General features: G+C 37.4%; 1 protein-coding gene across 4 annotated transcripts in view; it reads left to right on the forward strand.

Moving 5' to 3' along the window:
• Window positions 1-3,547: 3,547 nt before the first annotated feature.
• Window positions 3,548-18,628, forward strand: part of LOC149775927 (Na(+)/citrate cotransporter-like) — a 78,477-nt gene continuing 63,396 nt past the window's right edge. Inside the window, exons 1-3 of one of the 4 annotated variants that reach the window (XM_089943071.1) lie at window positions 3,548-3,947; window positions 7,852-8,001; window positions 8,441-8,556. In XM_089943071.1, the coding sequence (XP_089799197.1) occupies window positions 3,840-3,947; window positions 7,852-8,001; window positions 8,441-8,556 (374 nt within the window). In that variant the 5' untranslated portion in view covers window positions 3,548-3,839. The remainder of the gene's footprint in view (window positions 3,948-7,851; window positions 8,002-8,440; window positions 8,557-18,628) is intronic. The other 3 variants (XM_089943069.1, XM_089943070.1, XM_089943068.1) reach the window with 3 other exon arrangements.

An 18,628-nucleotide genomic window follows, 5' to 3' on the forward strand; every position in this document is an offset into this window, starting at 1 on the left:
GTTATAGCTCCCCGTTTTAAGGAATTCTAATATTTTGTGATTGTTTGTTTGATTATTTAAACTCGGTCCAGTGGAAATATTCCTTAGTCCGAAAAAATTAGCCAGTTACTAAGGGCAAACGTCACTGAGCGAAGTGTTAGTGAGTTTCCATGATGCCATGATTTACTTTTTGTGAGTTCAGATCGGAGCCACATAGTGTCCCTGTCGTTCCATAGTTCCTATTAAAAACTATTATGGTAGGAGACTGGTAAATTGTCCAATGGAATAAACAAGAAGAGTCTGGGAAGATACCGTTTATGTTGCCATGGTGGCAAATGTGATGCAGTTTTACAGATGAACTGTGGCTCGAAACTATGAATTGACTGGCCTAATGTGGCATAATAAAACTAGTTCCCTGTGTTAGGGTATTGTTGTATAGTTTTACGGCGTGAACTGCTGACGGTACGGAAAGTTGATGAAGCGAAACCATGCCGATGTGCGATTGATAGACAATTGGAAAGTAGTGAGATATGTAACCTTGCATTGATTAGAGTAAAATTTATATATAGAATGGGCACATTGGGCTTTCTAATTTGCAACGGAAGTTGAATGGAAGACTTTCGCAATTTGAGGTAAACTTATGGCTTCTAGTGGAATCGCGCCAGGGTTTGATACCGCTCGGTCAAAGCAAATTCCACTGGTTTGTAACACTATGTTATAAACACTGTTCAGTGAGTTACGAACTTTATGAGATATGTTATAAACACTGACCAATGTGTTATAACATTTATTTGATATGTTATAAACACTGTGAGATGCCTTATCAACTTTAAGAGATATAGTAAAAATGCATTGTGAATTTTATAAAATGTTTCAGATACATGCCATGACAAAGTTTATTCGATATCTGTTATAAACACTTTAAAAATATTTTATAAATTTTATATAATTTATTTTTTTCATAAATAATATTAGACATCTTATAATCCTACTCAAATTATGCACCATTGTTAGAGATGTTAATATATTTTTATTTTACGTTGCAAGCTAAATAAATAGACGTATAAAATACAGTAGAAACCCAATAGCATTTCTTATCCATCAAATAAAATTAAGGTATCAATTATATCTTATATTTATCAATCTATTAGTATTTCTCTTGCTTCAAATAAAATTGAACTGTCTGATTTAGCTTATATCGTATAAACGTTTTAGGATATTTAGTTAACCTTATTAGATATATGAAATAAATTCGATATGAATCACTTTATACAATATATACCAGATCTCAAAAGGAATACATCTTCTGAAGGTTATCAGATATTATTTAACATTTACTATTATAACTAGCATGACTTATGTTATTGATTATGGTATAAGCATGACATTAACCATATCCAAATCATCATGTTGACCGTATCATGACATTAACCATATCCAAATCATCATGTTGACCGTATCATGACATTAACCATATCCAAATCATCATGTTGACCGTATCATGACATTAACCATATCCAAATCATCATGTTGACCGTATCATGACATTAACCATATCCAAATCATCATGTTGACCGTATCATGACATTAACCATATCCAAATCATCATGTTGACCGTATCATGACATTAACCATATCCAAATCATCATGTTGACCGTATCATGGCATTAACCATATCCAAATCATCATGTTAACCGTATCATGACATTAACCACATCCAAATCATCATGTTGACCGTATCATGACATTAACCATATCCAAATCATCATGTTGACCGTATCATGTGTATAGCAATGACCATATCGTAAGCAGAACAGACCGTATCATCAGGATATCAATGACCGTATTATAAGCATGACAGGATGACATTTACCTAATCATAAACATATTGCTGCATCATAAGTATTACACAGACTGTATTATAAACGTACTGGTCGTATCTCATGCGTGACGTTGACTGTATCAACAGCATGACACTAACAGTATCAGAAGAATAATCATGTGCGTTATCCAATTGCTTATACTAATAAAAATGAAATTATCCCCTAGAGCAATTGTTTTATATATATATATATATATATATATATATATATATATATATATATATATATATATATATATATATATATATATATATATAGATAGATAGATAGATAGATAGACAGACAGAGGGTGAGAGATAGAGAATTATAAATATACACCAGACAGAAAGGAAAGTGCTATCCCTGGATTCAATAAGAGAATGCTTGATAATAGTAGGCAGAATTAATATTTAATACAATTATTACTATCATACAGGTTAGAGAATTTGTAATTCGTACTCTACGGACATTCGAACCCAGGTCCGCGGGTAAATGACACCCATCACCTTGCCTGCACACACGAGACCATATTCCATTACGACTAAGCACAAATCACCAAGAAATGATGTTACTCAATCGGTGTTATATGCACTCGTGTATAGCAGACACACTCGCATAACAACCTAGTAATTAATTTTCATTTATTTACAAAGTCTTTCCGGATTCCTATGAAAGAATTCCCTGGAGTATATAGGAACACGCTTGATAATAGAAGGCAGAATTAATATTCTCCTATAGAATCCATGGATAGCGATTTCCGTTCTGTCTGGTGTTTATTTATAATTCTCTGTAATTAATCCTATATACCTTGTCTGCTACACAAGAGTGATTGTAACACCGGTTAAAGATTTTCATTTTATGGTGATGTGTGCTTGGTCTTAATGGCAAATGGTCTGGTTTGTGCCGACAAGGCGATGGTGGGTGTCGTTTACCCGCGGACCTGGGTTCGAATGTCCGTAGAGTACAAATTAAAAATTGTCTTCTCCTGGATGATATCATTTTTTGTATTACATATATATATATATATATATATATATATATATATATATATATATATATATATATATATATATATATATATATATGTGTGTGTGTGTGTGTGTGTGTGTGTGTGTGTTCAGAATGTGACATTTATGACGGTTATAAAATGCATGTTAGCGTCAAATTCTTACATAAATGACAAAGACTGAAGAAGAAAAGAATTTATTCTAAAAGTTTGATGCGTGACTGAAAACTGTGTATGCAAATCATGTTATGGTATTTTGTTATAAGCCAGTAATTCTACAAAACACTTCCAACATATTGTCCTTAACTTCAAAGGACGTGTTTAGTGTCGACTGCATGGGTGAAATGATACTCAGCGAATGTACAGTAAATATCTTTTGCAACTATAGTCAAGGGTTATCAAATTATTGACCCGATTCTTGTATTATGGCATTGTGTGTACATAATCTTGTATATACTGACTCTGTTACAGGTCTTCGTTGTCCTGTCAATTATTCCGGTCTCGGCTCACAGTTACACACAAAATAAACAGTATGATTTACAATGCAGTAAATCACATGAAGCAGAAAATCGTTTACAGACACGTATATAATGATATGTTATAAACACCAAACATCCCTCTCTCTCTCTCTCTCTCTCTCTCTCTCTCTCTACAGTAGTGTGCACACTGTTGTACAAGATCCGTGTTGTACTGAGCAATGTAATCCTTGTGCAAACATTATAAATATTCGTATAGCCGTGAGATGTGTAATAAATACCAGTATCATTAGATTATCTATTTGCAGGTAAAATATACTTTGCGTGAAAATTAGCACAAAAGGCCATCGGGTCAGCGTCAAGATACAATATATTAACCGTAAATGAATATCTGTCATGGATTAGACCAGGTCACATGACATAAACACTCGTATTCCAGATTTGCATGTACACGCAAGGACATTTGGGACATCCAGTGTTTGGACTGAATCTCTGGAGCACGGTACGAGGATAACCATGGGCTTCCTGGGTTGTTGTAGATCCCTATGGCGCTGGAAAAATCCTCTGATTGTGATACTTCTGCCTCTTCTTCTTCTTCCATTACCATTGGTTGGCGAATCTAAGGTTAGTGTTTTATGGCATTGTACAGGCACCTGTATGATAATACTTAGAGATCTGGGCGGTATGGCCACTCTGCAACACGTGTACTATTTTCATATCCATTTAACTGTACATCTGTCATCTGTCCATGCAATTGCTCTGTTGTGTGTTTGTATGTATACACGTCTGTCCGTTTGTGTGTCTGTCTGGACCTAGTTGTAAGTATTAGACTGGTAGGCAAAAGGTCGGGGAGGGGCAGACTATAACCATGTGTAAATTCTGGACTTTGTTTTAGGGAGGAGAGAGGCATAACGACAGGACTGTGATTCTTACAAATATCCCGGCTCTTTCCCCGAATAACCTGAAATTAAGCATTATTATTACTTTGGACGTAGAAAAAGAATATAATTATGTTTATTACAATAGTTAAAGAAATAATAGTTATTCTGAGGTTAAAAAACAAGAATATCTTGGATGTATAGAAATCCACAGTCCCCACCTCTCCCCGAAATATAAATGGTTGATTCTTCATTAGTGTGATGAAAATTAAAATATGCGACGGGGAGCATAACAATTTGCGGTGGTTTATCCATTATTGGCACAAAGTGTATCCAAAATTAGCACTGACATTTGTTAGATTTTTTAAAAACATTTATGGATACATTACATATCAATGATTTCAACGTTTTAGCTTTATGGCAAAAATAGTTCTGGTGAAAATAAAGTCTAAATTACAGTTTCCTCAATTTCTGAGTAGAAAATTAATTTTCAACGTGTCTGAAGGCGTGAATGCCTGAACGACTTGTATCACCTGACGTAAACTAAAACCCAAAGGCGAGTCTAAAAGAAACATATTCATATTACTTGGACAGACTCGGACAGTTTCCAGATGAAAGTTATATTCACCTGTGTTTTGTAGTAGAATTCATAAGTAAACAGTACTCCTTGTACTGCTTGTCAGCGACTACAAAAGTGAATATTAAATTATATTTCAAATTCATATATACTAAGAATAGCTAAGAACTAATAGTCTATCCATCCATCCATCCATCTATCTGCACACACACACATCTATATATATATATATATATATATATATATATATATATATATATATATATATATATATATATATATCCCGAAACATTTAAATTACTAAATATATACCATTTACGAGCGTACATCTTATATATAGAGAATGCAACTCTAGTCAAACATACATTTTACATATTAATAAATTAATTAATTTATTTCTTAAAAGTAAAAGTTAAACATAAATGCGTTATTATGTTGTTTTCTGTTTAGTTTAGACGCACTTAAATGTTTTTAAAACATTCTTTATGGCGGAAAATAAGGAACAAGCAGTTAAAACAGTGTTAAGAAAATTTCAAGACATCGTTCCACACGTAACGAACTCAGATGTACTTTTTTAACCTCCTATACCATCTGAAATAAGGACAATGCATATTGACTATTTGACATATCTGCCCAGTATCTTTACAATTTATCTTCCAAAACCACATAACCCATTAGCGGGGACGTTTACAAATATGTACAGAAATTGACACTAAGGTATATACAGGAGCGAAAATAGCAAGGACACGTGCTTAGTATGGATACAGTTGAAGGTGAGATTTAGGATGCAGTACACCTATCTTTGTTCATGACCCGGAACAGAAGAAAATGACTATATATCAGCTTTACCAAAGTCTCTACTTTACATTTTGAATACTGTTACAGCAATGTACATAAACATTTTAATAAATACACAAGTATAAAACATCGACATTTATAAATATTGGAGTCTATTGAAATTAAATAAATAAAACTCAATCAACTTTACTATGCACGGAAAAAGTTTGATTTCTATATCAAAACAGTAAATTTGATCCTATGTGTACACGACAACGTACACGAAAATATAAAGAAAATATTTTAAGAAAAGATTAGATCAGGTGTCGGTTATTATTAAAGCGACCCCTGGAGGAAAAATATAATTCGGTCGTATTCGGTCATTGACATGTTGTAATGAGTACTATACTACAGCCGTTGTGTCAACAACAGTCTTTACATTGAAAAGTAGAAACATTAACCAGTTCTTTATTACCCTGTATTTCAATGTGTGACACCTGTCGACAGCATTTGTCGTCCTAATCAGATTCACCTTTTCACTGCGACGTATTTTGTACTGTTATAAAACTACTTCCCCACATCGTTAAGAATATCACATACCTGTGATCGACAGTGCTCCAAACCCATTGAAACCAGACACTATCTTAACGAAGACTATTGTAACTCCACTTCAACGAAATAGTCATCACATAGTAATAACATATTCGTTGGATTGTTTGTACAAAAATGCAAACTCAGCAGGTGTATTGCGAAATTTTGTAAAGGATGTTGTATGCCCGTTTAAAAACAATTTAAGTCCATGATTGTTTTTCTTGCACCACCAACTGGTCATTCACACGCATGCAGTTTATGAGTAGTAGTAGTAGTTGTTGTTGTAGTAGTTGTTCTTGTTGTTGCTGTTATTTCTTTCCGCAGTTCGCACTTGCTTCGTTAGTAGAGCATTGGACTTACAATTTAAGCATCGCCGGTTCTATACTCGCACAGGCCAGCCTGAGAAGGCTGCTTAGTTCCGTACTTGGATAAAAGCACTTAGCTCCCATTTCCGCGATATGAAATAGCCAGTAATGCTTCAAAGGTGCCATTAAATCCAACAAAAAAGCAAAAGGTCTCAAATTTCGCTCTTTCGCAACTTCTAGGTGGCATTGCTGCTGGTTTTGATGTTACTTGAGATCTAAACAATACGTGCGTTCTTAGATTATTATTATTATTATTATTATTATTAAATATATATATATATAAACAAAATCAAAAGAACACAGACTGTCTAATATACAAATATTCTAAACTGAATCAAAATAACAATCTAATACATATATATTCTAAACAGCATGTTAACAACGTTGTCTAATATACGTATATTCTAAATAGTATTAAAACAACACAGTCTGACTAATATGCATATATTCTAAATAGTATTTAAACAATACTGTCTGTCTAATATGCATATATTCTAAATAGTATTAAAACAACACTGCCTAATATGCATATATTCTATTTAGTATTAAAACAGCACTGTCTATCTAATGTACATATATTCTAAATAGTGTCGAGACAAAACTGTCTAAAATACATATATTCTAAGCTGTCAGTCTATTATACATAAATTCTATACAATATCAAACAACACTGTCTAATATACATACATACTAAATAGTATCGAAACAAACACTCTTTTCTGAATTGATTCAAAAACGCAATATTTATGATTTTCACATTTTGTAATTTCTTCAAAACGTTTACAGTAAAATACGTTTAGTAAGAATACCGATATGACGAATTTACGGTTAGTACGAATACCGATATGACGAATTTACGGTTAGTACTAATACCGATATGACGAATGTACGGTTAGTATGAGCCGAAACTGGGTACAGTTTGCAGCGTTATGAATGTATTATAATACGGATATAATGAATTTGGATATAAAGAAATGATTTTTGGGGGTTTCAATAGTTTCGTTATAAACATGCTTCTGTGTACATTTATTAAATACTTTAGCAAACCCATGTTCTCTGTTATGCTTATGACTGCATTCAATGACTATTAGACTGTGATGGAAATCATATACCGTACTGACGACAAGCCCCTAAATCTAAGGGGCCCATAAGGCAAAGAGGAAGTTACATGAAGCGACTGTTCATGATCTCCTATTTGATGACGACTATCCCCTGAATACAAAAACTGAGTCCAGAGTCAGAAATCTAGCTCTTTAAAAGCAGTTTGAGTTCTCCATATTGCTAGGATGGGTTAATCATGAACCAAGACAATAATCTACGTATTTAATTCTGTTTTGCAGGTATCCAAAGGCGCATATGCAGTTATCTTAATGGGGACTTTCTGGGTCCTAGAGGTTATGCCAATAGCCGTGACCTCGCTGATTCCAATCTTCTTGTTTCCACTTCTTGGAGTTATGGGAGCTAGAGAAGTGTGTTTCAACTATGCTGAGGTAGGAATGTGTTCACGAACTTTTAAGATCGATAGTTATTAAAATCTATATTTCTAGAAGGTAGCAGGGATAGGATTTGGTTGACTATTTACTGGAGACTGAAAATTGGATGTTTCGAATTTTCCTCTATCAATAATTTTAAAAAAAAATTATATGTTAGTGCACAGTTTTAGAAAATTCTTATTTTATATGCATGATTCTTAAGAAAACATCATTTTTAAATAATTATTTTCTATGCAAGGATATATATATATTGTGTGTGTGACAATATTTACTTATTTTTTTAACTAAATGTGTTTTCGAAATCAATACTCTGTCATTGTGTAACAGAGTACTGAGATCGAGTTCATGGTAAAGCATTACTACAAGAAGTTTATACACGATAGACAATATTGTTTCCGTGCACGATATAACCTTAATTTATTGCCATTTCCAACAGGACACTATAATGCTGTTCTTGGGAAGTCTGGTTGTGGCTGTTGCGGTTGAGAAATGGAATCTACACAAGAGGATAGCGCTCAGAGCTTTGACACTCGTAGGCCCGGAACCCAGATGGTATGCTTGTTTTCATTAAATGGGGAAGTAAATTGTATTCTCCAGTCTGAAATAAATATACGTAAATATTAAACATGAGATTGTCTTTCATCGTGTCACGTTTTCACACCGATGTCTTTGCTTTAGTCGTTTGTGACAAATACAAAAAGCTCTGTTGATGAATCAACGGTTGGTTGAATCTTCGTGCCCAATTACATTCACGTAAGTGTTGTTCGATACCAGATGCGCAGTTAGGCTTAATACATAAATTTAAGTTTTATTCCAAACTAGACGAGGGAAGAAATGGAAATATAGTGCTCATTTCTCTAGGTATGTATTATCAATATCTATTCATACAGCATGTAGGTATTGAATTATCTGTTTTGCTGATGTCATTGACCCAGAGTTGTTTCGAATCTTAATTCCAGTATGATTGTGAATGTGTTTTACTAATCACTTGTTTTTCGCTTAGTGATGACGCTCATTGAAGTTTAGGTACTTTTATATTAAATTTCGGCCAAGGAAACTAATGCATTTTTGGTATCACTGATGCGGTATTGTTCGCTTGTGATAATGAAGTGATGGCTTGTGTAACAGGGTTAAGGCCCTTGAAAATCTAAGCACAATGACTTTTTAACACCATTTGATATCTGTTCCACCCGATATTGAATTCTAGGACTTAATATTTTCCCACTTTGCATGGTCTTTGATAGATAATGCTTTCAATATCTTACACGTCATCTACTTTCTTAGTCACTTATTGTAACTCCGGCAAGGCAAAGTTCCTTTCAACACTTCACTATTCATATCTTCAAAGGTATATACTAAAATTTCACACCCATGTGCTTGTCATGTGACACGAAACAGTTATGTCGTCTTGTTAGGTAAATATCTTTTGTCAAAATTGCATTTTGTTTTTCCAATGTGAACATCGTCTCTATTCTTTAACATTTTTTTTCTTTGTCCTAATTTTCTGAACAATGGAATAAACACAATTTCTTCATCTTGATGTGTCAGTTCTTCTGGAGCATATCTGATGCTCCGGTGGTCAGACTGATTGTACGCTTTGACTGAAGCTTTCAGTCATATCGCTACGATGTCTGCAGTGTGGCAGTTTATAGTGATGTATAGCACTGGGGTATCATGCTGCAGATATGTAGCATGATGTCCCCTACACCGTGACACCAGGCCAACCAGTCCTAACACTAACTTCTTAACATTGAGGGCCAAGCAAGGCAGCTGTTAGCACCATTTTTATAAGTCTTTGGTATGACTCGAACCCGCGGCCTCCCGCATCAGAGGCGGACGCTCTAACCACTAGGCCACCGGAGCAGTGCCGATTCTTTCTAAGAAGCTTGGCTAAGAAACTCTCTGCCTTTGTGTGTTGGCCATCGCAGATGGTGTCGACTACTTTTATGAAGACATGTTTTAATGCAAGAACTAACTCTGAACTTGTTTTATAAACCAAAGAAACTGCTTCAGCTCATTTTGAAATCATATCGACGACACAAAACACAAATTTGTAACATCGATTGTAAGACGCTAAATGAGATATCTCAGGTAAATCTGTTTGCCGTTGATGGAGTAGGAAGAGAAAAATGTGTTACAGAGCATGGTTACTGGGACTACGTTCTCGTTCTAGTTGCATTCCTTTCTTTTTTCTTTATGTTGACTTCCTTTTTTTGGATGTGAACTTACTATCTTTCATTTCAGTTTTTGATTAGTTTTATTTTAGGTTTGTTTTCTTAGCAGAAAGCATATTTTTCAAGTGAACTAATAATGACACCCACATTAACACCCGGATCCAATAGGTTTCGAAATTATTTATTTTTGCTTTGTTTTTTTTTTTTTTTTTTTTTTTTTTTTTTCGTTTGCGGAGTGGAGGTGGGAGTTGGTATCGATTCTTGGACCAGGTAATTATGACAATGGTACTTTATATTTTTCCGAAAAACAGTTTGATTGATATGGTATGTGAATGATGCCTTCAGGCATTTGACGTGTTGTCAAAGTAATCAATCGTAACACTTCATGAGACTAGCTTCTAACAAGTGTGAGCGAACTTATACATTTTTTTCGCGACGTATGCCATACAGTGCATAAATCAATATTTCTTACAAGGATGCGACTGACATGACGTTACGACAAATACGGTCAAACAAACCCCGGCCGAACAGTTTAATGGTTCAATTTTAACAAAAGAACAAAGAGACGTGTCAATAACTGACACTTCGTAAAACAAATCCGAACGAATCCTCAGCTATTTGTGAGTGTTAGGTTTCGCATTGATGAGTATGTATGAAATTGAGTATCATCCTGATTAGCACACTTCATCTAAGTGTTCCTAATTAATTGTTTGGTCAATACCTGAACTTGGGATTTATCTCTTGGGCTTTTAAACACCACGACATAATGTGCATTGTGAATGATGGTGCAATGTGTTTGATTTTCTTGAAATCATTTTTGCGCAATGTAAATAATGCTAGCATTAAGAGGCTATTCTTTTCGTGTTTAAACCAAAGTTTAATTTCTTTTTTATCCCCTTCTAAAATGACATCGAAGAAATTTCACTCACGATCCCATCACCTTCGTGAGGAATTCCTTCTGCTGGCGAAATGAATTCTGCTTGGCTTCCTTGGAGAAACGTGCAAAGTGACTGGACAAATCCAGTACACAATTGCCACTCTTTGTATCACCAAACTGTACGTTGTAGAGGACGATCAAGCAGAAATGATTTGTGTTCGATAACATGTTTGACCAATTCGATTGATGACGATAAAGTGCCTCCCATCTTAGAAGATCTGACCTTCCCTCAATCACTTGAGAACTGAGAATGAGCTATGAGAGTCGTGTTGGGAATTCTATAATTTCAAAAACGACACAAGATATTTTGTACATTTTCACCATTATGTTTTCTTTCATGGTGTAACAAATTCACATTTCAGAAATACAGTTCGTAGTAGAACGTGTTTATTTTTTTCTTACAAAATTCATGGGGTAAGCAAGGTACATTTTTAAAAGCAAACAAAAAACTCATTCAGTTCATGGTACACAACGTATGTATATTTCAAACAATACAGTTCATGGTGTAACCAGTGTATTTGAGAAACAATTCATGCACGATATATGAACATTTTAAAACATAAACTTCTTGGTTTAACCAATGAACATTTCAAACAATGCTTTTATGACACAAAACGTATTAACATCTCAAATGCAGTTCATTATGTAACCAACGTACATGCAAACACTTGTGACAAATGTTCATTTTTCACGAAATACAGTTCAATGTTTTCTCTCTCGTGGTGCCACAAATTGACATTTCATAAAAAAAACACCGTTTATTTTTTTCTCCTCCATCATAGCCATCATAGAAAAACATACTGATATTTCAACAACAAAAAATCACATATAGAAAACATGGTCTCTTAAGGTTTGCAATTTATATGGGGCATTAGCTATCAGGTATTCTGTAATGATGACATTTCCAAAGTTTACTCACAAACAATTCTGTATAATGTTTGCAAAAATAGTCTTTGTTATATTACACACACACACACACACACACACACACACACACACACACACACTCCAAAGCGATGGCATCTTAACAGTAGTACCCTACTTCTTCTTTTTCTTCTGGACACTAGCTTCTTGCTTCATTTTCAGAAATTCGCTGACGTAACTTGAAAAGAATCCCGTCACTAGAGACGTCATTGACTAGTTGGTATTGTTATGTTGGAGGAAAGTGCCTAATTGTGTACATTTGTAACACTTTGTATTCATCATGCATAGCATGAAACGATTCGGTACACACACACACACACACACACACACACACACACACACACTTTTTTCTCTTCATTGCGACAAAGTTGGCCTTTATTAAGCGTTTCAACACACCTACAACATGCGACACCCGTTTTCCATGGCAACTTTTAAGGAAAAACAGAAAGGGATACGTTTGTCGGTGGAAAACTTTGAAACTTGAGCAAACTTTCATATCGTTGAATGTGTTTTACGTCGGTGTGTTCTTCAGCATTTCATGGTAACCTGTAGGAAATCATGCATATTTACATACCTAAGAATGCAAGGAACACTCATCGATGTTTTGATTTGTTTTTCGTCGTATGTGCCTGCATTTTACAACAAGCCTGTCGCATTTTTCCGTTATTCAAGCAAACTGTGGCGTAAATTCAAAGGTTCAATGTCCACTACGTTGCACTCTTTGACGATGTCTCTAGAATCCTATAATATTATGGGGACTTAACATTGTTTTCCCCATGTCACTATAATCACTGTGAAATCTATGAACGTCAGGAGTCCTATTGTCACTAATGAAGGGTAATATTTCTCCTCCTGAATGAGCGACTTATCTCTCTAACCATGTATCTATCTCTGCACCCCTATACCTACCCCCTCCTCTATTACACACATACACAAACACACCCACAGACACACACACACCCATAGATCTAAACGAGCTATGATAAAGGACCATTCAATTTATCAAAGATATACTCTATCTCTCTCATAAAAACACACCACTGTCTGGCAGCATGGCTGGCCAAACTGATGTGGGATTATTTTGCGGCAGCAATACGTAGGACTGTTTGTAAAGAGACCAAACCTGAAGTGAAACAAAACTTAAGTCAACCAAATTCAGATTGAGTGCGGTTTTTTACATTTTAGTTTGCTTCTGTTAATGTGTTGTTTAGGAGAGCGAATGTTTTTTTATTTTTTTATTTTTTAGGTTTTTCTTTCTTGTTTATTTAAAATAATATACTGACTATCACGTACGTACCAATTTACTTTCGTTAGAAAGGTTACTGTCCTTACCGTGCCAAACAGACAAACCATTTTGCATTGTTACTATATATAGCCCGACAGACACAATCTACATTATAAACCGAAAAGGTAATATTGCAATTTGCTCGAATGTATCATCCTATACTACTTCCAGATCACACAACAATTCCTTCCTTCAAAATGCACTTATTTATTAGGAATCTGATAAATTCATCACACTAGCGCGATCACTATACTCCAATTTCCAACAGTGTCCAGACTAATCTTCCAACCATGTAAACATTAAGCCATTCATTGGTAAAGACATCATGCATAGCAGTGCTGTGACGGGTTGATGGAACGCATAAGTGCCTTTTGAGTACGAGCTGCAAGCAAACAAAATATGTATCTCCCATGCACACTAGTCATTCTCATCCTTCAGTTAATTAACCACAGTGGCAGTACTGTGCTCTTAACTGTTATTCCATTTTCTCCAAAGTTAAATTAATGAATCCAACAGGATACTTATTTTAGATATTTTCAAGTCATATTTAGTGAGTCTCGCAAGGTATGCTAATAACAAATGCAGATAGTGACTTTAAAAGATGGCACAAAGTGGAAGCTGAAATTTTCGCGACAATTTAGATCTGCCAAGACTTTTATAGGACTTGCGTTAATGGGAGCAAGAGACTTACTGTTAAAAGGTACTGAAGCACCTAGCTCCGAAAAAAGTACTCTATAGACATAATTAGTGTGGGGGTGTAGTGGTTGTCTAGGGGTGGGGTTTTTCTTATAGACTTTAACGAATTATGAGAAGTTCCCCTGGTCCTTATTCAGAAGGTTAATTCTGGACACTATATTATTTATTGACTAAATATATTTATGGCTACGAGCCCCCAGTCAGCAATGCCGACAGTTAAATTAAAAGAAATACAAAGATGAAATTTAAACAATAACAATTTAATAAATGAAATTTAAAAGAATTTAAAGTAATCAATGTCTCTATTTCACCCAATGATCCCTTTGATCATCATTTGAGTTCACAGTGTGAGGAGATTTTTCCCTTCTTGAGTGCTACTCATCTAAATCTCTTCGTTCCCTTGTCTTTCTCTCCTTTCGTGATCTCCACTTCCGCTTCCTCTTCTATAATCCTTGTTCCTTGCCGTTATCTTGACTTCCGGTTCCTCTTCTAGTATCCGGAACCCTTGACGGTATCCCTTGAGGTCACCCGAAATTCACTCGGTATCTCTCACCGTCACCCGAAATTCTCTGAACTTCTCTCGTCCCCCGAAATTCTCTGAAATTCTTTCGTCCCCCGAAAGCTTCCTGTTGAAAGGTATAATGCATTAGCATAGGGTTATAAAATCTTCCCTCACACTACGTCACTGAACTGAACCATCAGTTTAAGGCGGGACATTTGGGTCGCGCATGCGCACACATCGAAATTCCCATACACTTCCGCCGCTTACAAAAATGGCGCCATAACACAATCACACAAAGGATTCAAATATCTACATACTGAGCCCTATCAGTATATACATACAAAATATTTCAAATATGATTGTACTAAAATATTACTACGATTAGTAATATGACTATCTATATATTTATATATATTTCCTACACAAGCGTACCAAATCCACAATATTCACATTCAAATGGTGATAAACGGCAATCCGTTACTCAATGGCAAAATCTATCATTACGTAAACAAATTTCTTGTCTACCAAAATATAACTACGCAAAGAATTACAATATTAATTCTTATAGCGGCTAGCGAGCAATACAATTCTTCACAAATACAAATCGTCCTTTCAAAATGGCGTAAACGTAATAATCCACGAAATAATATGCACACATATTACTAGCGAAAGAAGAGAACATTTTCGCCTCACAAATAAGGTGTACATAGTAACATTATGAATAATGATGCAACGAATCAACATCGTAATCAATCGTAAACAAAAGTACTAGCTAAAGGCATGAAAAAAATGCAAAGTATTAAGGTCATAATTAACTATTCATACTTCAATACAAGTAAAATGTATACATACGACAAATTCTCTTCAATTAACAGCAGTCGTATCAAGCAGAATCAACGTAACATCAAACTTACCTGATCGAAGCTATTTCATGAATTTCCTAAATTCCGCCAATTTTTACGAATGGCTAACGGAGTGTGTGTCACTGCGACTCTTAAACACCAACTGACGAATTTCAGGCTTGTACAAGTCTTATGCCAGTTTCTCGAATCAAGTCCCACCTACAACGCATCCCGATTGGATGGCGACGGACTCTGGTCATTTGATCGAACTGTCAATCATAAAAATGTCAGTCTGTGTGTCCCCATGTACTGTCCAGCCTACCATTGTCGGCTTCCGGCTCTTTGAAGTTGTCTACGTGACGTGTTCCCATGTACAAAGATTCCCGCCAGATTTCCACTCAAGAGCTCAAACAAAGACTGGGTTACGTAAGAGGATTAGCCAACTTAGGTACTTGGAAAAACAAAGCTTACCTGGCTCCACTTACAGACTTATAAATACATGTATAATACAAGGGGTTGGGGTAAAACATCACATCCCCCCACGCTTGAGAATAAAATCAGGATTTTATTCACTCAAACTAAAAAGCAAAAGTGTTACACGATATAAAGAACAAAATCAGCAAAATGAACTAAATGCTAAACTGAGTATGAACACGAAAATATAACAAATGATCTATATCATTTCGGCGCTTCTACTCATGAAATCTGCGCCTACGTTTTCAGATCCTTTCACGTATCTGATCTGCATCTGGTACTGCTGTAAAAACAGCGACCATCGCATCAATCGACCATTGGACAACTTTGCCTGCGCCAGATAGGCGAGTGGTTGGTGGTCGGTCTCCAATATGAACTTACGTCCATATAGGTATCACTCGAACCGTGATATGCCGAACACGATTCCGAGACATTCCCTCTCCGATACTGAGTAATTCTTCTCGGCAGCAGACAACTTCCGGCTGCCGTATGCGACAGGAGAAAGCGTCTTGTCATGCTCCTGGAGCAGTACTGCTCCCAGTCCCGTGTCGCATGCATCGGTGCGCAGAACGAATTCTTTATCCAAGTCCGGTAGACGAACAACTGCGTCGGATGTAAGTCTATCCTTTAGCATTTGGAATGCGTGCTCACACGCATCTGTCCAAACGAACTTACTCGGGGTCCGTTTCTTGGTTAGGTCAGACAACGGGCCCGCAATCGCGCTGAAATTAGCGACATACCTCCGGTAATATCCGGCCAGTCCCAGGAATGACCTCACTTCCGTTTTCGTGGTGGGGCGTGCGGCGTTTCACAACTGCTCCACCTTCGACTTCTCTGGAGACAGCGTGCCTTGGCTCAGGGTATGTCCTAAATAGTCTAATGTCCTGAAACCAAGGTGACATTTGGAAGGGCGGGCTGTCAAGCCCTCCTGACGTAGCCGCTCCAAAACGTCAGCTAACAGAGCGAGGTGTTCACCCCATGTCTCTGTAGCTAACAAGAGGTCATCCATGAAGTTGTGGACACCCCTATCGCGCAAGGGCTCCAACAACTTCCGCATCATTCTGGTAAAGACGCTGGGCGCGTTTTGTACCCCGAACGGCATCACCAACCATTGGTATGTCCCGTCGGGAGTAGCAAAAGCAAGCTTCGGTCGGTCTTCTTTCCTTACCGGAATTTGCCAATACCCCTTGGACAAATCCAGTTTGGAAAAATATTTCGCTTTCGAGACCGAAGCGAAGATATGTTCGGGGTCAGGTAGCATTTCAACTTGAAATTCTGTCACCTGATTCAGCTTCCGGTAGTCGACGCAGAACCGATGGGTGCCGTCCTTCTTCTGCACTAAGACTACTGGTGAGCTGTACGGAGAGTCGGCAGGTTCGATTACTCCCAGAGCAATCATCTGCTCGATTTCTTCCCTTACAACTTGTCGTTTCGCGTGGGGCAAGGGGTAGGGTTTCCGCTGAACTGGTCGGTCGTCCACCATCTTTAACCCGAACTCGACAAGCGTCGTCCTCCCGGGTTTTTCTGTTAGCACGTCGGAATATCCGGCCAGCAAGGTCTCTATCTCGTTCCGCTGCCCTTCAGTTAACATGGGGTCACACTCCACGTCCGACGGAGTCTCGGCCCTCGTTAATGGACAGCTCGGGACAGTGTTAGCACCTTCCGTATCGCCTTCGATATCCTCGGTGACTATCGCTGCGACAACAAAATCGCTGGCGGTCTCCCTTTCCCGGTACCTCTTGAGCAAATTGGCATGGTACAATTTCTCTTTCGTCGGTAGCTGTATCCGGTAGGTTTGACCTCCGACCTTCTTGGTGACGACGTATGGACCCCTCCAGGAAACTTGCAACTTGTTGTGTTCCTGGGGCAACAACATCAACACTTTGTCCCCTACCTCAAACTGACGTGGTTTTGCGCGCTTATTGTAATTTTTCGCCTGTTGCGCCTTAGCTCGTTTGAGATTTTCTTGCGCGAGAGAACAAACCTCTTCCAGTTTGTTGCGCAAGTCCGCGACGTACTGGTAGGTAGTGCGTACTTCCTCTACAGCGTGGTCGTCTGTCCACAGCTGTCTCAGTACGGCGATTGGGCCGCGTACGGTTCTCCCGTACAAGAGTTCGAAGGGAGAGAACCCCAAACTCGCTTGCGGTACTTCCCGGTATGCAAAAAGCATGGCCGGAATATACCGGTCCCAATCCTTGGGGCGGCCTTCGCACAATTTCTTGAGCGTGTTTTTCAAGGTCCCATTAAACCGTTCGACCGATCCGTTACATTGGGGGTGATACGGTGTAGTCGTGAGGTGTTTAATCGACATGAGACGATTCACCTCCGCCATCACACGACTCATAAATTGTGTTCCTTGATCGGTCAAGATCTCGTCGGGCACTCCGACTCTTGACCAGATCGCAAACAGAGCTTCCGCGACGGTTTCCGTGTCAATGTTACGCAACGCAACGGCCTCCGGATAGCGTGTAGCATAATCGACAACCGTTAGAATATATCGATTTCCGTGCGCAGACGCGGGTTTTATCGGTCCGATTAAATCCATGGCAACACGTCTAAATGGTTCATCGATAAGGGGCGTACTCCCCAAAGGGATGGGTCGCTGATCCGTTTTCGGTGCCATTCTCTGGCATTTGTCACAGGAGAGACAGAACCGTTTTACGTCTCCCTGGACCCCTGGCAAGTAAAACTCTTTTACAAGACGGTCACGCGTCTTAGCAATTCCCATGTGTCCACCCATGAGACTCTCGTGTGCAAGTTTCAGTACTTCGCAACGCTTTTCCTTTGGCA

Source organism: Sinohyriopsis cumingii, chromosome 19, assembly GCF_028554795.1.
Source record: "Sinohyriopsis cumingii isolate HCF-2022 chromosome 19, ASM2855479v2, whole genome shotgun sequence".
NCBI classification, from domain to species: Eukaryota; Metazoa; Mollusca; class Bivalvia; order Unionida; family Unionidae; genus Sinohyriopsis; species Sinohyriopsis cumingii.